This window comes from Choristoneura fumiferana, chromosome 27, assembly GCF_025370935.1.
Source record: "Choristoneura fumiferana chromosome 27, NRCan_CFum_1, whole genome shotgun sequence".
Taxonomy (NCBI): domain Eukaryota; kingdom Metazoa; phylum Arthropoda; class Insecta; order Lepidoptera; family Tortricidae; genus Choristoneura; species Choristoneura fumiferana.
The window spans coordinates 5,046,424-5,071,181 of record NC_133498.1 but is presented as its reverse complement, the minus strand read 5'-3'; the positions used below and the strand labels follow the sequence as shown (position 1 = coordinate 5,071,181).

At 38.1% G+C, this 24,758-nt stretch overlaps 2 protein-coding genes across 2 annotated transcripts in view; one reads left to right on the top strand and one right to left on the bottom strand.

The window, feature by feature from the left end:
• Positions 1-16,290, bottom strand: part of tou (bromodomain adjacent to zinc finger domain 2B toutatis) — a 193,367-nt gene extending 177,077 nt beyond the window's left edge. The window contains exon 1 of the mRNA XM_074108679.1: positions 16,114-16,290. The gene's annotated coding sequence lies outside the window, so the exon portion shown is untranslated. The remainder of the gene's footprint in view (positions 1-16,113) is intronic.
• Positions 16,291-22,352: 6,062 nt separating this feature from the next.
• Hr3 (nuclear hormone receptor 3 ROR-beta) overlaps positions 22,353-24,758 on the top strand; it is a 145,551-nt gene continuing 143,145 nt past the window's right edge. The window contains exon 1 of the mRNA XM_074108707.1: positions 22,353-22,561. Coding sequence (XP_073964808.1) covers positions 22,543-22,561 — 19 coding nt within the window. The 5' untranslated portion in view covers positions 22,353-22,542. The remainder of the gene's footprint in view (positions 22,562-24,758) is intronic.

Here is a 24,758-nt window from a genome sequence, read left to right as displayed (position 1 = left end):
CGCGCGCCCCGCGCGTACGTGCAATGAAAGATAGGTAGCCGGTGCGCGAGGCCAAGCGCGCCCGGATATGTCGCGAGATATATCCTAAAGCCGCATTTGTGTTGGGCACTAACTAGCTAGCGTAGCTGCCTAGCTCAAACTCTTTATTGCGTTAAATATTGCGATAGAGAGTATAAAAAGAATGTATTTAACGTCTTAAAAATTCGGTCAAATGCGTGTCGGACTTTTGCATTGCAACATCAACATCCAACAAATATTCAATAAATTCAATAATAATATTTTGTTTTGAAGGACTATTACTCGTTAATTTGTAAAGCCTCGTAAGTTGTGACAGTTTTCTTTTTAATTTCGTTTCCTTTTAATATTTTTTTGATTTGGTGCTAGTTTTTCTTACAGTCAAAAAATCATAATAGTATGTAGGGTCACGAGCGTTAATTTGGGACCCACTTAAGATCGAATATCTGTCATTTTGTATGACAATTCAAAGGATTTTTTCACGAAATGGGTCCCAAATTAACGCTCGTGACCCTACCATACTATATACTATTATGATTTTTTGACTGTAACAAAAACTAGCACCAAATCGAAAAAAGATCTGATAAATATTAGATTTTGAACTTCAAAATAGATGTTGAAATTTTAAATCTCATGTCATTTTCTTGAAGTCTTTTCTAATTGTATGCATGAGGTCACTGTGAGCTATTTCCGCCCTTAACAATTCTAATTAGTCTCTCATTTAAATTATCAGAAAATATTGGACATGATTTTTTTTTTCAATCTCACAAAAAAATACAAAAATGAAGCGCGTCAAAGTTCGGGACCCGAGACGTCATGCATGCTAAAAAGTGTCGCACGATGTAAAGTCTCACGGAGATTTAGCCGTCTATAATCTTCATAATAATAATTTTTTTCACTTCTTATGCGTGCGTCTTTCTAGTGCATAAAGTAAAATCTTCGTCTAAGACCAAGACAATCAGGTGTAAACAGCCACAAAAAAAGAAGTTTCTACATATTTGATTTGATAATATATAAATATGCTGAGGACATGCAATTAAGGTTGTATACTTTTTAATGACGACGTTCATTTCATTAAGCTATTGATAACGGCACAAAATTAAGCCATAATAGTTTTTTATCGAAGTACCTAATCGTTAAAAGTGTGTTACATAAAACACCGCATAAACGCAAAACATGAATTCAGAAGCAATCTTGAACTATTTATTCATCTTAGTTACGTTATTTTACGACTTAAACTCTACAATCGAACGTAAAAAAAACTCATAACATTTTTCTTAAGACACATCCCAACCACGAATACCGTCCGCGCCGGGTCTCGGGACATATCCCGCGACAGAGCACCCCGTGCCACACTCCCTTCACACCGCTTTGCCTGCGATCGCCCCTCCTGTTCTCCGCCTAACCTTATACTATACTGCTCTCTTAAACAGAAAAAAACACCAATTTTCCAAATTCCCGAGTCGGACTCTCTCGCTCGCTAAGACGGCCGCCATTTTGATCGCAGATTACAGAGCGCGTTCGATGTTTAAAACCTAAACGTTCAACCGTCGTGTCGTTAGTTCAGTTAACACAAACGTATTGCACACGTTTGTGGGCTAATTTTTTACGTAGCTTCCAACGGTGTCAATGCTTTGACTGTAACTAGAATGGTTGAAGAGTTATGAGTAAAATGGTGGTGTATTTGCGTTTTGTATTGATTGAGCTCTTTGATGTCCGGTTAGGTGTAAATTCTGTAAGTGTCGTGCCGTAGGTTGTCTCTTTCATCTACCTGGCGTATAGCAAAATGCGGACGGCCGGTTCCAACAATGATTTATAAGCATTGCGCTTTAGCTTCACCCGTCTATCAATATATGTTTTTGTTTTGTGAAACAACTGGTATAATAACAGCTTACGCGGTACGGTGATGCTGTTTTGCTGTATTTACGTAGGTTTGAGATGAAAGTAGACCATTCCCTTTCTCAAGCATAAAGCAATCTCTGCGGCAAAATTTAGCGAGCCGACATGCAGTTTTCTGGTCAAATATTGTATCGAAACACGGATAGATGCAGCTTGAACATAAATACATACTTAATATAAACACTTACAGCCAAAATTGTCAAAACCGATTATAGCGTCACCAGCGAAACTCGAAACTCGAAGTTCGTGTCGAGCGGACCCTCTGACACTTATACTATTTAATACGAGAGCGAGAGGGACGGTACGATACGAACTTCGAGTTTCGTAGTAGCCCTGCAGTTATATAATAACGAAATATCGGATGTAGCGATCAAGAAAAAATCCCACCATGATCTTATTGTATACCAAAATATCACAACGACCAAATATTGCTGTCCCTTCGATATTGTTCTATTTTATCCTCCGACATAATTTCATCAAAACCTGCGCAGTAGTAAGCCGTATAGAAGAATAGGATGCAACTCATTCAACGCAGACGCGTAAAATTGTCCAGTTTGCCAGAATAACAAGCACAATTAATTTTGGCTCTACCAACATCAATTGGCAACTCGGAAACTGCAAAAGCAGGAAAGTATTAGTGGTCTCGGTGCCGAATACAATTTTGTACCTTTCGGCGTCGAGACTCTTGGTCCGTGGGGCCCTGGCGCTCTAAGTCTCTCCAAAGACGTATCAAAGAGACTCAGAGATAAGTACCACAGGAGACCGAAGAGCTGACAGTTTCCTCGCTCAACGCATCAGTCTTACGATCCAGCGAGGAAATGCTGCCAGCATCTTTGGTACTACGACGCAGGGGCCATTTTTAGAGTTATTGTAGTTTTAGTATATTTAATTCTAAGCTAGATTTAGTTTATTTATTGTAATCACAACTCTAATTAATATCTTCGGTCTGACTACACTGCTTCTAACACAATATATTTATCACTAGCTTTTCCCGTAGTACTTTAATTCCCGTAGGAATTCTCAAAAATTACGACGTAGATTTCATTAAAATTGCATAAAAGCATTCGCGTCAAATTTCATGTCTTCATTCCTAGAGGTTAAAATTTTGGAATTCTACCCCTATCCCGCGGGAATATCGGGATAAAAAGTAGCCTTTGTGTTATTCGAGACGTCCAGCTATCTATATACCAAAGTTAATCCAAATCAACCCAGCCATTTTAGCGTGAACGAGTAACAAAGTTAAAGTGACAACAAACATATTATGCAATTATTAGTTATTTATGTGGCTGGTGCATAATGAGAGGCATTAAAGTACGAGTGTTAGGCGAGTTTCATAATAAGATCACACGAGTGTTTTAATGCCTAATTATGTATAGCCGCATATATATAACTTTATCTACATGCATATCATAAGTTTTCTACAATATGTACAGATATGCATTGTTAAAAAAAGCATTACCGATACTTTAATGTAAACATTAAGATGCACTGTACTTTAATGTGAACATTAAGATGCACCCGCAGATACCAAGTTTCTTAATAAAGGCCATTTGATAGTCGTTTCTGAACATATAATAGGGAAGTTATGATATGCATGTAGATAAAATAGTATAATGTATACCTTTCAAGCCAATCCAACAGCTGGAAGTGGGTCAAAATGAACTTACAAGATTTGACCTTACAACAAACAGGGCAAGTAAATAAAAGCTTGTAAAAAGCAGGAACAGTTAAATTCACATTCGGAGACCATTTTGTATTTTTTTAGAAAGCTGGGTGAATATTAAAGTGTTTTGACTGCTCGGTAGTATTGCGATGAAGCCTGAATCAAGACACTTGCTGACAAGAGACAGAAACGACACCAAAGCGGTTCTGCTTCTGCACCAACATCCGCAGACTTCTCTTGTCAGGCCTGTGGACGAACATGTCGCTCTCGCATCGGTCTAGTCAGCCACCAAACACGTTGTGCACAGGCAACACGCCAAAATTCGCCTGGAACAGACACGTAGGACTGATGATGATGATGAAGACTACCTACTCGGTTAAACGTCATTACCACCCCGCCTTTATTTACAACGGAAGGACAAGTCTCAAGAATTTTGATCGCGCTAGATTTAGTATTGCTTTTGTTTTAAATTTTCACAAAAATTTAACCCTGATCATCTCTTTTAAAAAAACACTTGGGCAATGAAAAAACAAAAACGCCGAAAAACGCTTAAATTTACCCAGCTACAGTTTGAAAAACACCCTACTTGGCCCTCCACAAAATTAAGTTAACATAGCTAACTTGTTGCGTTATTCAACTTTTATGGAGGGAGGAACAGTCAAGGGCATAAATATATACATATTTATGTACATACCACGACGTGAAAAATATCTTTATGTCGGCGGCCGATTGTAAAATCCGCCAGATCACGAAATTCCTAGGCATATCGTGAACTGGCGCCAAAAAGCCTGCCTAAAAGTTGGCCAGGCATATCACGATACAATACGGCAGATTAGAGCAACACATTCGTCGATATTCCGAGCTCTATACCGGGCACATCGTGATATGCCGAAAAAAGGAAAAATTGACGTGTACGACGAGCGAAGCGTGAACGAAGGTTAGTATGAATTGTGACTACAACGCACGAGCCGAGCGAGCGAAGCGTGCTTGCCGCGGCAGCGGCCGGCGAAGTGCCAGAACCGATATGGCGGCGTTTCATGATATGCCTAGGAATTTCATGATCTGCCCAAACGTCACTATAGCAAATCGTTAAACGGTGAGTTTTTAACGATATGGCGGATGTCCCTTAGCCAATTCATGAAATGGCGCCATTTCACGATATACCTAGTAATTTCGTGATCTGGCGGATTTTACGATCGCGCGCCGACATAATACACCTTTATAACACTAGCCATAAGTTGTATAAGTACATATATTTGACGCTATGGCTGTATATTTATGCCCTCGGCTGAATTTATGTCTTTTGTTTCCAGACGAACGGCAACTCGCCCCTTGTATTCACCGGTTGCCCGCAACTCTCGCGATATCGTTCCACCTGGTGGGAGGCCTACCAACGCTTCGTCTTCCGGTTCGTGGTCGCCACTCGAGGAGTGCATGTTCTTCGAGCGAGTGGCCTGCCAATTGCCACTTAAACTTGCATAGAAGGTACTTCGAGCTAAGTCCCGAATGTGTTAGAATTAAAACATTCGTCGTAATTTCATGTTTTTTTTACCCCCGACGCAAAAAGAAGGGAGTTATAAGTTTGACCGCTATGTGTGTATGTCTGTCTGTGGCACCGTAGCTCTTAAACGGATGGACCGATTTGAAAGCGGTTTTTTTTATTTGAAAGCAGATTTTCTAGCGATGGTTCTTAGACATGTTTCATCAAAATCGGTTCAGCCGTTTTGAGAAATTGAACTTTCAACTGTCGAGGGTTTTGTTGTTTATTTATTTTTATTCTGAGGGAGGGAAACGAGCAAGCGGATCATCTGATGGGAATTGATCACCACTATCCATGAGTGTCAACTACTCAAAGAGAGTAATTGGTCCGTGTTGGCGGCTTTTTAAGAAATTTTATGTTGTATGTACAGTGAAGGGCATAAATATATGTACGTTACCAACACGTCAAAAATATACTAACCATAAGGTCGATGTATATATTTGACGCTAAGGCTGTATAGATATTTATGCCCTCGACTGTACATAAATAAATAAATATCATGGGAAATTGACACCAATAATTGACCTAGTCCCAAACTAAGCAAAGCTATGCTATGGATACTAGGCAACGGATAAACATTACTATATATAGATAAATACATACATTATATTAAACATCCAAGACCCGAGAACAAACATTTGTATTATTCACACAAATATCTGCCCCGGCCGGGGGTCGACCGCGGGACCTCAAGCTTCGTAGTCAGGTTCCCTACCACTTGGCTATCTGGTCTTCTACATACAACACCAACACCTACACGCATCCTAAAATCCGATCAAAACTGCAATGCTCTTAACACCGCAACAACATTCACCATCGTTTATTGATTAACGAACCTATATGCAACGGCCAAAGCAGTAGCTGTGTCAACCTGTCACTGACAACCAACCACCCAAGACCCTCACTGAACCACCACCACCCCCCGCCATCACCCAAAAGGATACATCACTACAGAAGCAAGGCGGGTCAAACAATACTGGCCAGCAACACAGAGCGTTGACCTTACGCGTATGTATGTTTTCCATCAAACGAGACAGTACCATAGGCACTTTATTTATGCGGAATAAGAACCAACGCGGTGTCACACAGTGTCTTAACGTGTCGAAACACTGAGTACCCGCGGTTTTGTGTAATATGTGGGATTTTGATAGAGAGAGACACGCTCCGGTTGCAAAGTTATCTCTGACTGCGGATAAGACTGGAAACTCTATGTATCGATATAAATGTAGTGCTTTTGTTTAGTGGCAGCGCTTTTCGCAGCGGTAAAGTTAAGTTGGTATTTCGCGTTAAATACATATGGGTGAATCGGTAACATTGGTGAGCTTAGACGAATGGTAAGTGGACAGATTACTAGGTTTAGATTAGGCGAGAATATGGATTAGCTTAGATACAAGATACACAAGTTCATATAATATATTGAGATGGAAGATTCAGAAAATGGTATTTCCTTGTCTTGACCGCGCCCTTTGTATGAATCAAGCTGTTGCTCGTGACTTTGTTTGGGAAAAATTTGTCTTAGCTATTCCGCGGGAACTATGCAATTTTACGGGATCAAAACAGCCTGCTTGCTCTACAATTTTTAAATTAAATTTTCTCAAAAATGTCCGTAAAAGTTGTCATTATTCTTTACGTGCATAGTTTATGGTCAGCGAAAAATAAAAAGGTTAAAAAGATTGCAGGCGCGCTAGCTCGACAATCATGCATTAGCGCGCCTGCAATCAGTCACAATTTTTTTTTAAGTTAAAAAAGCCATGGTTATTTTGGCACAAGTCGTATACAGCCAAGTCTAATAGCCAGTATCAGATATTTTGTTGGAACTCCGGACTTTTTCTATTGGGTCTGAAACAGCTTGTGGTGTTTTCGGTGGAAAAATACATCTGCAGTTTATTTTTAATGAAAAAAAGGCGGGAAAGCATAACAAAAATATTGGAATAAAATTAAATGTTATAATATATTTTGAGAAAAAGTTTATTCTATTTCAGAATTATTCACCATTTTTGAGAAAAGCTTTATATTAGTCTCGGCTGGAATAGCAATTGCTGGCTTCGTATTAGTTAAACTCATACTCAGCCAGCAATTGCCTACTTCCAGGCCACGACAATAATCTACTATTATCTTTGTTTAAATTATTTGCTCCTATTAAAGGGCCCACCCGGTACAAGTCACCATGCTAACATCACCAATATTATAAACTCTCCTAGAGCAACGCGAGTAAGCAAATCTGCCTCCCATTTGTTTTTTTTATAATTGTACGTAACAGGACCCGCGAATGCAGCTGCATGCTAATGCTAGGGTGCACACATTTTTGAATGCATGTCGGACTGTCCCCAATAATAATATTCAATGTTCTTTCAGAATGTTGTCCTCCTTGATGTATTTTATCCTTTGTATCGAACATTATGTATAAATACATACATCTCTCTCTCTCTTTCTCTCTCTCTCTCTCTCTCTCTCTCTCTCTCTCTCTCTCTCTCTCTCTCTCTCTTTCCAAATAAGTGTTGATAGATAAAAAAACAAACAGGTTGTTTATCGGGAACACGCTAAGTTCTTGCCAGGCACAGACGAATCTTTATAAAAAAGTATTCAGAAATATAGAGCCGAAATGAGAATTTAATGAAATAATGAAAAATCTTATCACCCACATCCAATTCAAACATATGGGAAAGAAGACACAAGACGTTAAGACAGACAGAAAACATTTATTCGTGATAACATGGAAAAACAAAATAAAATTGAGCATATCTCGAAATGGTCCCAAATCAACAAACAGCCGATCTTGTCAACGACGCTGTTTTTCCTTTGGGCAAAAAACTATTAAAACAAAGTGCAACCGACACTATTTTCAGACTTCAAAACACACTAAACATTAGAATTAGTAAGTTTATTTGTGTAAAAAATAATATTAAATAACAAAACAGTTACGATTTCATATCGTATAGGAAGCCTTTTAGTATTATTTACAGTAGGTACTGGATGGAAAACGAGCATGTGAGTCTCCTGATGGTAAGAGATCACCACCGCCCATAAACATCTGCAACACCAAGGGTATTGCAGATGCGTTGCCAATCTAGAGGCCTGAGATGGGATACTCCAAGTGCCAGTAATTTCACCGGCTGTCTTACTCTCCACGCCGAAACACAACAGTGCAAGCACTGCTGCTTCACGGCAGGATTGGCGAGCAAGATGATGGTAGCAATCCGGGCGGACCTTGCACAAGGTCCTACCACCTGCAAAACCTGTGTAGGTACACTACCTGTATCAGGAGGTCTCTCTCATCTACTAATAGTACATAACTAGTTATGTTTTCTAAGATGAGTTAAAAGACTTTTACGAAGTAATTATATCCCCAAATTTACAACATCATAGCCACAGTAAACGAAATATGGTAGAGCGACTGCAAATTGTGACATTCTACGATAATGGCATTGTTTAGGATTACCATTTTAGGGGCTGCTTACCTGCTTGGCCCATGGAAGAAAAAAAAAATGCCAAGTTTGAGTCGCGCTCGCACGCTGAAGGCTCTGTACAAGTTTTAATGCCAGCAAACAAATTTCGTCACTACTTGAAAAAAACTCGTACCTCAAAATACATAATTTTCTGAGTGAACTTTATGAACATTATGTCAGTGTTCAATTTTGTTGCCATATTGATTTTAGATACGAGATTTTATCGAAGTAGTAACGAATTGTGCTCTTTAAATTTAGCATTAGAAAAAAGGTTAGCGATCTTGACATGTCTTTTTATTAAAATATACTTTTGCAAAAATAACTCACAGTTAAAAATACATGTACTATTTTTTATGCGTTTTTCAATATTTTAATGAGAGCATTCAAAAGAAAAAAAAGTCTCTTAACACACTGATTAATAGAGCCGTGGTGGCCTAGTGGTTTAATCTATTGCCTATCAAGCAGAGGATCCTGTGTTCAAACCCCGGCTTGCACCTCTGAGTTTTACGAAATTCATGTGCGAAATTACATTTGAAATTTAACACGAGCTTTACGGTGAAGGAAAACATCGTGGGGAAACCTGCACAACCCTGAGAGGCAATCCAATGGTGCGTGTGAAGTTCCCGATCTGCACTGGGCCCGCGTGGGAACTCTCATTCTGAGAGGAGGCCTTTGCCCAGCAGTGGGACTGATGATGATGAACACACTGACTTCGAAATGATCCTATAAGGGACTCTTTTTTTAGGGACGGAACCCTAATAATGGCCTATGAGTCATTTCGTCATCAATGAAAACCATAGTAAAGAAAAAGTTAATTTACATAAAATTTCCCGAACTTTGAATTCTAAATTTATACTAAAAAAAAAAGTCCCTCGTCGCAAAAAAGGAGTGTTATCTGTTTGTCCGCTATGTCTGTCATAGCTCCCAAACAGATGGACCGATTTTGATGCTTTTTTATCGCAAGATGATTCTTCAAGTTTCATTAAAATCGGTTCAGTTCTTTTTGACATACGTCAAACGAATCTCACGATACTAGAGCCAACTATACTCTGTTCCAACGGCAGGAGAGAAAACGAATACAGAAGTATATTATTTTGTCCGACGCAATTGTTTATCATTTGCTCTTAGTACAAACCTTCAAAGTATTGGCTGTTAGTGGTCACTGAAGACAATAAGGGCCGTCTCACCATCCATTGATTAGCGTTAACGACGGTTAAATGTGATGCCGTCTCCGTCTATTCGAACAAAACAAATAGAGACGGCATCACACCTAACCGCCAGTTAACACTAATCAATGGATGGTGAAACAGCCCCTAAAACTTGTTGTATGTATATGGTACATGCGGTAGTAAGTTTTTCGCCTTCCGTTGGAACAGAGATGCCTGACACAAAAACTGGACAGACCTATACTTGGTTTCGATAGGTATTTAACTAAATGTAAACAAAACAACGTCTATTGGTGTCGAAAATACAAACTGAAACATACACACAGAAAAACCAGAAAAAGAGACCAGCGCTGGGAATCGAACCCAGGTCCGTGCGTGCTATACCCCTACACTACCACTGGACAGGAGTACAGACGCAAATTTCTCCTGTGCACCACAGCATACTAACATAACTCAGCTTGTTTGTTTCTTATTTAGTCACTTAAGCAGATTTTTCTGGTTACTGTGCATCTATGTTTCAGTTTGTATTTTCGATATGACCGTAAAAGTAACAAAATTTGTAGTTGAAATTAAAAATATATACAAAAAAAGACTCCAAACACCAATCTTAGTATATTGGTGTCTTAACTTAAATATTGAAATTCCCCCATTAAACTATCTAAACATTTACATTTACACTATTTTAGTTTGTATTACAATGAAAGATAAGTAAAATGTTTAAAGCCCTTGAATTCACCAAATCTGGCAGCTGACGTTTGTTTACATTTAGTTTATTACATAAACGTTTCAAGTATATAATCATCATCAGCCAGAAAACATCCACTGCTGAACAAAGGCCTTTTAGAACGGCACAATGAACGACAACCCGCCACCTGCATCCACCGGTTGCCCACAGCTATTACTACTCTACCGGTCGTGTCCTCTAGCGACATAGCATCAGCAGCGTGCCGGTGCCACACTTATACATGTGTAGCGCGGTCCGGCGAGGTGGGGCTTGAAGTGAAATGTATCGTCGTCCATAAATATTGATTTTATGTGCGCGGGGAGCAACACTAGGGTTGTCACGCGGGTAATGAACACCGGATGGCCGAGTGGTTAGAGGACCTGACTACGAAGCTTGAGGTCACGGGTTCGATCCCCGGGGCAGATATTTGTTTGAAAAATACGTACACTATGTTTTTGTTTTCGGGTCTTGGGTGTTTAATATGTATTCATCTATTAAGTATATTTACTGTCGCCTAGTATCCATAATACAAGCTTTTTTTGGAAGGGGCTAGGTAAATTTTATTGGTGTCCCATGATATTTATTTGTATTTTACTGTAAAAGCTTACAACTTTGCCCTTTTTTTTTAGAGTCCTTTGGTCCATATTGTACAGCTTTATCTGTGGCACTCACATATTGACATTTTTTTTTGTGGTATATTTAAAGGTGGGATAAATTCTTAAATGTCAAACAATATGACAGATTTTCTAGATATACGTTCCACTGCTGGGCACAGGCCTCTCAGACCGACATTCAGGGCTTGGGCCGTAGTTCCCACGCGGGCCCAGTGCGGAATGGGAACTTCACACAAAGTTCTGTTTGGGCTGCTCATTTATTACATAATTAAAACAATGGTAACGACTTAGAAAAACCGACTAATATTACAAACGCGAAAGTTATGCCTGTTTGTTATCATCTCGTCTAAACCGCTGAACAGATTTAGATAAAATTCCGAGTCCCGGGGAAGTCATAGGCTAATTTACATCCCGGAAAACTGCATGATTCCCGCGGGATAGCTATAAACGAATTCTACGGGACGGAGTCGCTGGCATCAACTAGTAAATCATAATCCCTCCAGCATCGACAACCCTAGACCGCAGAGTTAAGTCCGCAGGGATGTCACACGTCTAAGGGCAATGAGATGTGAGAACGGGATAACAACACTTTCTCGGTACGACAGAGCGGGACGACTATACGACAAGTGCTGCGCTTTAAAGACGTTGCTTTAGTCTTATTGTATTTGGTTCCATTTTGTAGAGGTTTTAATGTTTTTTAAAGCAAGAGACAATCAAGCGCTTTATAATTATTTGTTCTATTCTGATTTGTTCGTTAGTAAACTAGCTTAAGCACGTGACTTCGTCCACCTGGAAAATCTAATAATACTTGACAACCGAATAGCCAAAGATCTTGACAATGAAGCTTGAGACCCGGGTGCGGCCCGGAGAGTCCTGGATGTTTTATATTATGTATGTATTCATCTATATAAGTACGTTTAATCGTTGCCTAAGGCTAAGTTCCTATGACAAGCGCTTATTATGACAATGAGCACGCGCGTTATCAAAACGCGCTTCTCATCTGAACTTAGCCTAATACACATATGTAGGTACAAGCTTTGCTTGGTTTGGGACTAGATCAATTGCTGTCAAGTGTTCAGTAAATCGATGTGTCCCGTGATAAACATTTATTAACAAAATGGGTATATAATCTGAATCATCATCATCATCATCATCATCAGCCTACAGCAGTCCACTGCTGGACATAGGCCTCTTCCATGGCGCGCCACAACACTCTGTCTTCAGCCCCTCGCATCCATCCGCCGCCAGTCCACCGTGCCTCAGGTAGCCCTACACTACGTTTTCCCGTCCGTCCTTTTATGGCGGCACAACCTTTATAATCTGAATAAATAAATATTATTATTTATTATATTCCATAGTCCTCATTTTCTACTATATTCCCTGCTAGTGCTTACCCGCGGTAGCCTGATTTGATATTCCGGGAACACATTTCCCAAAAATTATAGTGGTCTTCATTGACGACGCTTTAAAACAACGGTGCCAAATTTTATGTATGACCCTCAACTGGCCTCAACCCAACGATTGAAGTTTCGAAATTTTATTCCGATGCCGTAGGAATATCGGGATAAAAAGTATAGCCTATGTGTTATTCCAGTTATCCAGCTATGTACAGTCGAGTTCATAAACTTGTCAGCCAAAATTTGATCAAAAATATCTGAACACGACTCTATTGTTAACGGCGTAGAAGCGTGTTCAGATATTTTTGATCAAATTTTTGCTCACAAGTTTACGAACTCGAATGTACGCACATCCCACTAATATAATAAATGAGAAAGTTTGTAAGTCTGTTTGTTTGTTTATTTGTTTGTTATTCGGTATACAGATAGTTTGAATCCCGGGGAAGGCCATAGGATAGTTTTTATCCCGGAAAATTGCATAGTTCCCGCGTGATAGCGATAAACGAATTTTACGCAGACGGAGTCGCGGGTAACGCCTAGTGGGTACTAAATTTCATCCAAATACCAACACACACACTTAGAACACCACAATGAACATTGCACCTGCCGGTTGCCCACAATTTTCACGATGTCGTCTATATACCTAGTTGGAGACCAGCCAACGCTTCGCGGCCGCCACTCGAGGACTTTTCTCGTCCAACGGTTAGATATCTGTTCTTCGAGCGATGTGGCCCGCCCATTGCCACTTCAACTTGCATATTTATCGAGGTGTGACGGTGACTGACTATTTAGTCCATAGCTCGTTGCGTGGGCTGCGTGACTCCGAGCCTCTCCAAGAGTTTGTTTATAAAAAATAAAGTGGCTACTTAAGGAATTTACATTGTCAAATTTAAATGTTTGTTTTAATGAGGGCTATCGCGTATGAATTCGCCGCTAGAGGCGCTAGTGTAGCGTGAGGTCTCCGAAATGTCAAATCTCATAGTTTTTGGGTGAGCTACGCGGGTTTATTTATAATTAGAATAATTTTGTGAATATTTTGCAATATCTGAAATTAATTATGGCAAATATGCGTCCCGGGGCAATGAACGTCTGTGTTTTGAGACAGTTTTGTCTTTCGGAAACCTTTTTCCTCCCTTTTTTCCGAACAAAACGGGGACTATGCAATACTGTGGCATGCTCGATATTTTTATGGTACTGTTTTATGGTGTATTAACTATGATTTTAATCTAAACTTTGTTTTCACGCCCGTAATAACAGACTTTGAAAGCCATACTTAAAAACCTCACGCAACAGTGCGCCATCTAGTGAGACAAAAAACGATAGCCCTCATTCGTTAGTTTTTAATCTGTTAGCATGGTGAACTGTTACTCTGAAGAATAACAAGAAGAAAATAAGTTCTAAGAAGTGTAGGTATTGTGGTGATGATAGTTGGGTTTGGGTTTAGTGTAGTTTTGTTTGTGTTGCATAGGTTAGGTGTAGCTATATAAGGTCGCGGGTGAGCAAACTAATTGTTTGTAGCTCTCCAAGAGGCCAGAGGTGTTTACCACCCGAAAATTGAACAGCACGTTAATGACGTCCACTGAACTGACCACCCAAAATCGATTATGTAAGTATTTCTTATTAGGTACGATCAATGCATTGTCTTCCGATTAAGGTATCTACGCGTAACTGTCCAACCCATCTGTTATTTATTTATTTATCGTATGGCTTCTGGTTCTCTACTTAAACTGGATCTGTGAATTGTCTGTACATGTTTAGGGTGCGCTTGCATAGAAGCGAAGACGAGCGAAAACGTCAAGTATCGACTTATCGCGATAATAGTGAAAATTCTACAGCTCGCTCGCCCCTAGCTGGCCCTGCTTCTCTCAGTCTAAAATATAGGTACATTATACATATTATTTCGTTGAGATTCTTACCGGATTCTTCTCAACAGAGGTTTTTCTGAACTGGTGGTAGAGATTTGCCATTCATAAGATGGTTATTTTTAAAGCCTATCCCAATAATCCCAGTAATTATGAACGAGAAAGTTTGTATGGATGGATAAATGTTTGTTACTCTTTCATGCAAAAACTACTGAACGGATTTGCACGAAATTTCGCATACAGGTAGGTTATACATACCTTGGAATAATATATAAATAGGCTAATTTTATTCCCAAATAATGTATGATTCCTGTGGGATCAAAAAGTTTTAAACTACATACTAATTCTGCGGGAGCGAAACCGCGGGCAAAAGCTAGTATTGAATAAAGATACCTATTTTCATTTTGACTGAGCATTAATTCTGTATGATATTTATACTAGCCGTTACCCGCGACTCCGTCCGCGTAAATTTCGGTTTTCACTATGCCGCGGGGACTATGCATTGTTACGGGATAAAAACTATCCTATGTCCTTCCCCGGGACTCAGACTATCTGTATACCGAATTTCATCTAAATTGGTTTAGCGGTTTAGACGTGATGAAGTAACAAACAAACAGACTTACAAACTTTCGCATTTATTATATTATACTAGTGTTTACCCGCGGCTATACACGTAAATCATTACGTCCAGCAGCTGAATTGAAATAACGGGATTTATAAAAATTCCCGTGCGAATTCCCGAAAGTTAAATCGTGGTTTTCATTGACGTTACATTTTAAACAATCACGTCAAATTGCATGACTCTAAGCCCAGCGGTTTTTGTTTCGAGATTTTATCCGTATCCCGTGGGAATATCGGGATAAAAAGTAAGCCTATGTTTTATTCCAGATGTCCAGCTAGGTACCTACATACCAAATTTCATGCAAATCCGCACAGCCGTTTTAGCGTGAAACAAACATACTCACTCACAAACTTTCGCATTTATAATATTAGTAGGATTATTGTTGACATGGTATGTGACATGGTCGAAGATTCTGATACAGTTTCCAGGTTAGTAGTACCTATATACATAATATTTTAGACTATCACGGTTATTACTAATTGTATAATCGGGTTCAAACCCGAATTTAATTCATAATAAATAAATAAATAGGTATAAAAAATAATCCAATGTTGAATCTTCATAGCTCCGCTCCCATGGAAGTGTACTCTAACGGAGCAATATCCGGTGTACAGCTAGGTACCTATTATAAAATAATCTATATCTGCTATAACGATTTCCGAAAGGGCATGAATTATCGGGTCGACAATAAATAGGTCGTACATTCAATGTATTACCAACTAGACACAGACACAAGCTTCATCATTCATCATAGCATAGCATTAAAATGTTAAGCAATAACTACTAATAATAAAAAACACTGGCTAATGAGCGCAAAACCGGATTACTAGGTACTTAATTCGGTAAGTACTAAAATGGTATTAACAGAATAACTGATGAGTTGTTACACATGGCCATTAGACAAGCACCAAAGATGTAAAATGTAATGTAGGTAAGTAATGACACAAATTATGGTCTCTGCTCAGTCAACTGCATCTCGACAATATTTTGCATTTTTAGGTTAAGTAACATTAGAATTCCTAAAGTAAGTATAAAATAAATGTAATGCGTAATAATAGGAAACTTGGCTAATATAAGATCTGAGCTAACGATTATTACCTATTTAGCGAGCTCAGCTCAAGCAAACATGCAATACAGAAATCGCCTGTTATGTGTACAAACTTACCGTTATACGAAACACGGGTAAATCTGCACAAAATGAACATCCACCACTCACAATTGTTTATTTAATAGATACGTGTATAAATCAAACACTGGAATATGATCTTTTGTCCGTAAAAACCATTGAAATGAGCCAGAAAAGATGTTTTGTTTTTTCACTGTAACAAACAATAAGCGAGACGAGACTGACTGGCAATGAATGAATGGCGAATTCATGGTTTGTTTACTACGACTAGCGCCATCTACTGATAGCGTACAAAAATATTGTGACGTTCTGTCCCATCACTCGCCGGCTGTCAACTTTAATTACGAAACTCATTGACAGGTGTCGCTATGCGCTTAAATCACTACTCACTAATAGATGTCGCTATAAGTGTGATTATAACTACTCCACAATAGATGTCACTGATAAACACTTCTAAAAATTTTAATTCATATTTTTTTTGCGCAGTGTTTCTGTCGCATAGCCGCATTATAAAAACTTGTAGAGGGTTTCAATATTAACGCTAAAATACCTAGGTTTTCTTAGAAATTAAATAAAAGCTATCAGAATTTTAATAAAATCGGATTAAACTTAGCTACTTTCCTTTATTTACGTTACACGTCCGTCTTTGGGATATCGATTTACATTACGCACCAATTTTCAACTCAATCGGTTCAGAAGTTTCGGAGTAGATTGGCTGTTACAGACAAAGACAGAAAGACACTTGAGTGATCCTATAAAGGTTCCGTTTTTTTTTCATTTTCGGTACGGAATCTTAAAAAAATAATATTATTATTCACCACCACCGCAAAAAAAATTGATTCAACATGTTAGCCTATATACGTGCCACTACTGGGCACAGGCCTCCTCTCAGAACAAGAGGGCCATAGTTCCCACGCGGGCCCAGTGCGGATTGGGAACTTCACTCGCACCATTGAATCGCTTCGCAGGTTTGTGCAGGTTTCCTCACGATGTTTTCCTTCACCGCAAAGTTCGTGGTAAATTTCAAATGTAATTCCCTTACATGAATTTCGAAACACTCAGGAGGTGCGAGCCGGGGTTTGAACCCACGACCCTCTGCTTGAGAGGCCACAGGTCAAACCACTAGGCCACCACGGCCACCTACCTATCGTTTATTTTAGTTTTATTTATAACGCAAGTACCGAGAAATATAAACTAGTATAAACAATAAAGAATTTTAATTAAAGCTTTTAAAAATGTATAAAATATATTTAAAATAAAAACATACTTTTTACTATTATTTATTTATTTTTTTCGTATCTAACTTGTGATTTGCGATGTAACGTATTTTAGTTTGTTTTGGTCAAAGTTTGCATGTTTAATTTCAACCACTGTATATTTCACTACCATTTTAAATATTTTTATTTATAAAACCTATCTACTTGTCGCATGTCGCATTTACTTGATGTTACGTTATCCATGTTTCAGTCATTACAACTTGCTAACTCCCAATGTCTCACACAAATCTGTTACCCAAACAGCTATGTGGCGCCATCTCTCAGCGACTAGCGTACCTACCATGACGTCACACAACCCACCGTGCAGGTTGCGGTTACCGTTGGGTTCGACGACCCCGCCGTTTTTGTTTACGCGGGATTCCGTACAACATAGTGATTCAGACCCGTTCCTGATGCCAGAGAGAGACTGTGCGGCATTGCCGCATGCCACATAATGACGCCGAGTAATTTTATAATGTCTGTGCCTCCAGTGATGACTATGACGACTCAACTTAACCTCCTGAGGATCACCATATTAACTAGTTAAAATAAATTGTCAAAGCAATTTGAATTTAATTATTTTGGGAATAAAATCAAACTGCCGTGGTGTAAAACAATAGAGAAAATTGTGTAAATTTTTTGTTCAATGCGCGATACAGGCATAAATAATCTTAATAGTAATAATAACATTTATAGTCTTATGACATGATATGGATTCTTGTGATTTGAAATAAATGATTTTATTTCTTTATTTATTTATAAATAAACATAATATACTTACCGCCTACTGCTTATCTACCTTGTCATTTTCTTTCTGTGTACCTGTTTTCTGTACATATCGCTTTTTACGGATTCTTGTGATCTGAAATAAATGATTTTATTTATTTATAAATAAACATAATATACCGCCTACTGCTTATCTACCTTGTTATTTTCTTTCTGTATACCTGCTTTCTGTATCGCTTACCTACTATTGCGGTGTACAATAAAAAGTCATTGTATTATATTGTATTGCAAAATAATTTAAACTAGAAAAAGTTTTTGAAGGTTAAGGAATACAAAAATTACCGAAGGAAAGTGATAATATACCAGGGCAGGGTCTTTGTTCGCCCAGAGGCTGAGCTGCATGCTAACCACGGATGCCCCGGGTAGGTGAAATTCAGGGTTTAAACATTTTTTAATTCATCAATTGTTATCGTTTCGTTTTATATCCAATGTATTATTATGTCAATAAGTGAAACTATATTTAATAAATATTTGCGTAAGATGTCGGTGCATAACAAAATTATTTTTTAACATTGTGTCGTACAGTGTGTAAGTACCATAAAACCTCCGTAGCTTTTTGAATGCACAACAATTATGGACAATTTCTTGACAAATTGATGATGTTTAATTTAAAAATTGCTTTTTATCGGAATTTGGAAATTTATGGTCTCGAGATTTCAAATTATTGTGTAAGTACACGATTTTAGTAACTTTAAGTAATTTGTGTGCAGAGATTTTAGTCATTAATATTATTGCTCACTTGAGGGAATGAAAAGGTATAATCAACAAGAAAATATATATATAAAAGTCATTCTACACTGATTAAGACCTCAAGAAGGTTTCTACACGTAGTAATGAGACTTATTTTGATTTATTTATTTATGATTATGATGATAATTTCGAATCATAAAGAAAGAAAGAAGAAATAAAATGTATGTAAAACTTTTCATTGTTTTCACGTAACATTTTAAAACGAATCATAATATATTTAAATTTAAGCGCAACATGGAAACAAAAAAGGGTAGCTCGGCACAAAGTTAAAAATAGCAAAGCTAATATTCAGCTAGAACCAAATGCAGCACATATTAGAAATTATAACTTTTAATTTACTCGTGAACTAAATCAATAGAATTATAGAATTATTATTATTTAATAATAAATAAATTAATTAATAAATATTTTTTTTTATTATAGAATTTAGTAAAATATTGTATCTATTGTTATTTTGTACTGAAAATATTGAATAAATTATCTTATCTTATCTTATCTTAATATTGCTTTGCTCACCCGCGACCTTACAAAGTTGCTGCTTAAGAAGAAGCTTAGAAAAAGAAGAAGAAGGTCGCGGGTGAGCAAAGTAATTGTTTTAGTTCATTGATATCTCCTCCGAAAAGTAACGCCTGATTCAGCTTATTTAATTTACTGATTAACATTAGTTTGAACCTTTAGCACTTATTAGTATTTATAATCCTCGAGGTCTTTATATTGTTTCTGGTTTACTAAATATTTGTTAATTAATGTACGACTGAATGTGTTCTCTAACTAAATAAAATACGAGTAAAAAGAAAATAGAACCTTGGCCCCAAGGGCTTTTAAAACTAATAAGCTGCGTTTCCACCAATAATGCGCGAAGAAGGAATGCGTTTTAACGCTTCATTTACCTATCCTCGCACAGCACATCTCTGGTGGAAACAGCTGAGCGGAGCGAGGCGATGTAAATGAAGCGTTTCTATTGGTTAATGAAAAACAAGACTTGCAGCAACTCTAGAACCGTGCGGTTTGTTGAGGGACAACGGAAAAAGGCCGGATGGTGCCACCTTAGTGCCTTGGACTTTGGGAAGAACTCTGGTGTGGGACGCGACGTGTGTCGACACTCTAGCCGCGTCTCACATCCAGAGCACCGCGCTCAGAGCTGGGGCGGCTGCTGAACAGGCTCAGATAAACAAGCGCCGCAAATACTCAGCTTTAACAAACTATCATGAGTTTGCGGCGCTTGCTTTCGAGACAATGGGACCATGGTCGGAAGACACAAAAAAAATATCAAGGACTTATCTACTCGTCTGGTTTTGGCCTCAGGCGACCCCAGGGCTGGCACTTACCTCTCGCAAAGATTAGGAATAACAGTTCAGAGAGGTAATGCTGCCAGTGTCTTGGGGTCAATGCCTGAGGCAGAAAATTTGGATTACATTTTTATTTTGTAACATTAGTTTAGTTTATATGTATATACTATATGTATATAGTACTCCCTCGCAACACAACCTGGCCCATTATTGGTGGATACGCTGCCGCTATAATAACGCGACATAACAAGTGCATACACACAAAATAATAAAGAACCTAATACGTTACAACAACTCTAATCATTAATCAGTCAGTAGCCACACGGTCGACATTACTTACCTTGTAAATTTCGCTCTATGTAAAATAAAAATGTGCTTGCGTCCGGCATGCTAACTGCTAAAGCCCAAAAGATGACTCTCAAGGAGAGGATCATAGGTTCAAATACCCGGGCTCGCATCTCTGAATTTTTCGAAATTATGTGTGAAAAAACATTCGAAATTTACCAACCACGAGCTTTACGGTGAAAGAAAACATCATGAGGAACCTGCATCTCATACTTGCTATGCTAAGCGATTCAATGGTGTATATGAAGTTCCCAATCCGCACTGGGCCCGCGTAGGAACTACGGCCCAAGCCATCTCATCCTGAAAGGATACCTGTGCCCAGCAGTGGGACGTATATAGGCTGGGGATGATGGGGTATCAACTGTACATTTCCTTTGATCATGTGGTAGCTCGTCATTTTCGGCGAAGAAGAAAGTGCCATAGCATCTCCTGTCAAGCCCTGTCATGTACTTCGTGTGTGAAAGCTTCAACAACTATGTTATGGCCCATTCCGATTGCACGGTCTCCAGTTCAAATTCGGTAAGCACAGCGAATTTTACGAGTATGATATTTTATGTCGAGAAATTGTTGGTTGCCGACGAGCAAGATGGCTTCCGCTATGGGCGGGCTCTTCATCCTGATATTGTATTGTATATTGTATAACACTTTTCATATAATTTCGTTTCCCATAATTATATGAAGGACGACAGTTCGGGATTTTTCGAGATGCCGTTTTATAGGAAACAGCAGGTTAGGATTAAATTCAAATTTACTTTTCTATTGAAGTTCATGTTGAGTATCGAATCAAATATAAGGTTAGGTAGTTTAATAAATAAGAATAACTTAATACTTAATGCGTAAGGTTGTTCAATTATTAGTTATATTGTTTTAAGTTTTATGTATTTTCTTGTTGTGCCGAATTTGGGCAAATAAATTACCTACTCTCATTCTTAATTAAAGAAAAAACTGTTTTAGTACTACTAGAGGTTTTTTTTATTCGACTGGATAGCAAACGAGCAAGTGGGTCTCCTGATGGTAAGATATCCACCGCCCATAAACATCGGAAACACCAGGGCACCAGGGGTATTGCAGATGCGTTGCCAACCTAGAGGCCTAAGATGCGATACCTCAAGTGCCAGTAATTACCTGTGAACCAAGAAGCAAGATATTAATATTGTAATTTCTTGTAAAATTTCAATAATAACCATTTTTCATAACCAATTTTACTCGGCCCAGAATTTTAAAAAATACCCTTCTTTCATCTCTATGATATTATCCTCAAGGAATATTTTGCCAAATTTCAAGTTACAGATACTAACCTTACCCCTTTTATAGGTAATACCTGGGCGACCGAGCTTTTCTCGGGCTAAAACTCGATAATAAGCGTTTCCCAGAGATAAGACCAAGCTAGATCAATTTGTCATCCCGAAAACACTTACATACCAAATTTCATCGAAATCGTTGGGAGCCGTTTCCGAGATTCAGATTATATATATCTATATGTACACGATATATATATATATATAAATATACAAGAATTGCTCGTTTAAAGGTATTAGATAAGATTTATAAATTACGATTTATTCTTTCGATGGACATGATTACGGAGACGATAAAAATTTAAGTAAAAAAATCTTCAATTGTTTTGTTTTTATGCATCATTGAGCCTTCCCTACCACAAAAGCCGCTTGCATTATGCCGTGCCACGATTGGCCCGTTACAGTCTACAGCATCTAACCCACCCAGGAATACCAACCATCCCACGAAGTCAAGAGTAATTCGTTAATGGCCACAAGATTCACCGTCTGCATCGAACAGAACCGGCCTCCACACCGTTACTAAAAAAATACAGTTACCCAGCGTCTCGCGGCTCGAAAAAAGCACTAACAGTCTATACACCAAGTGCATAGGACGTGTTTGACATTGACAGTTCGTTTCGCGCCAAAAGTGTAGTGTCTGTGGTCCAAAAAATATGGCGGATTTTGGATAATCCCGCGCTTGCATATACTGTGGTGATTGTTAACTTTTTAATTTGGATTTTAGTGCTGTGCTAAGGATACAAAATGCCGAGTACTATAAGAGGTGAGTTCTATTTGTATTTTAAAATAAGTTTGCAATGAATGGGGTAATGGGTAAACTGTATAAAACTTTAATTCATTGAATCAGGCGTTCTTTATTTAATTTTTCAGTTCAGTTCACTGTATTAACTTTATTTTCTAGAATATGAATAACTACCTAACAAAGGAAATTCATCGCAGATGCAAAAGTCAAATTTAAAACTTATTCTAACAAGTACGAATTACGTAAATTTATTTGAATAATTTTCTGTGACTGTATTCATAGTTTTAAGAATGCATAATTTATGTTTTTTTTTTTACCGCAAAAATAGTTTTAAATAGTGTAGGTAAACGGGCTTAGATTTAAAGCGCACTGTGTTTTTGACAAAGTAATCATTAGCCATATGTAAAAGTTTTCGATTTAGAATACATAATTGGTATTTTGGCATTGTGTGTAGATTTGTAAAGGTAGAGTCATTCACGATGACGCGTGCCGTGGTTCTTATTACAATGTCATTAATGTCTAATTTTGACAAAATCACGCGGTTTTGTGGATGGCACTAGGTATACTTGTACTATTGGGTAGTTGCTTTCTTGTTATTGGTATTAATCTTTCGCGAGAACGGGAATTTGACTTAATAATTAAAAAGTACAAGGTGTATTTCACACGATCAGATAACTTAGCAGCCCAATAATAAATGGAAAGTGTAATTCGTAATGTATTTGAATTAGATGGTCCTATTTTTCGGTTTGTTTGTTTTCACTAACTTACAAGGTCACTCAGGTCAAGCGTCGCTCGGAATAATTTACCAAAATGTGTTTCCGCTAAAAATGAAAAAGTGTGATATTAAAGTGTGTTATTTTAAATTCCCAAACCATAATTAGCATACCACACTCACACACACAAACATCACGCCCGTATTTCCAAATGGGGTAGGCAGAGCACAGGATACGTTACCGCTTCGGAGCCACTTTTAGCAATTACCACACCATACCATATTAAATATACCATACCAACCATACCATGCCATATATTAGCATACCATATTAAATAAGGTACCTCAATTTTTCTAATTTTAAAATTTATTTATGACTAGTTGTTGCCCACGACTCCATCTGAGAGGAATTTTTTTACCGCTATCATATCACTATCCCTATATCCTTCTCAAGGTCTCAACTTATCTTCATACTAAATTTCAGTTCAGTAATTTAAGCGGAAAGAGGTAACAGACAGACAGACAATATTATTAGTAAAGATATTATTCTCATGTCTCAACGACAATGTAAAATTATTAATTATTACGTCATAAGTTACAAAGAAAACTGCATTTGTGTCAAAAAGAAATGGACGAAATGTTAATAACTTAAAGCGATACGACCTTTACAATACAATACAATACAATAACTCTTTATTGCACACCAATACAGTAAACAGTACAGAGAAAACAAGTATATACATAGAGATTTTCTAAGGTAAGCAATAGGCGGCCTTATCGCTTCAGAGCGATCTCTTCCAGGCAACCTTTACAATGGACAGAAATAAGGAATACATTTTAGCAGGTGGTGCAATTTACAGTAGATCAGAGCTGTATCAAGAATACATAAAACTAACACATACAATACACATACACAACAAATCTAAACAGATAGATAGGTAGATGGATACCATAACAACACATAAATAAGCTAACTATACATTTATACGCAAGATGATAGGTAGTGCTCCCTAAGCATAGACCTAAAGATAGGCAAGGACTTTGCGCGCCTCAAGTCTATCGGTAGGGAGTTCCACAACCGAGTGGCCTGGACAGTGTAAGAATAAACATAGAATTTAGAGTTTGAAAGTGGGACAGTAAGGAGGAAGTTCTGAGAGCAACGAACAGAAGTAACATAGCTAAATCGCTCTTTGAGGTAGCAAGGAGTTGCAGGGTTAAAGAGAATGCCGTAGAGAAGATGGAGAATGTGAGAGTTTCGGCGAAAGCGGATGGGGAGCCACCTGAGCTGTGATCGGAAATTAGAAACATGATCATATTTACGTAGGCCAAATATGAACCGAATGCACAGATTTTGAATTCGCTCAAGTTTATTCAAGTGCTCTTCTAAAAGATCGGGATAACAAATGTCAGCATAATCGAAAATAGGGTGCAGTAAAGTCTGTGCAAGCGCAACCTTGGTAGCAAATGGAAGGAAATTCTGAAGGCGTCTTAGGGATCCCATCGCAG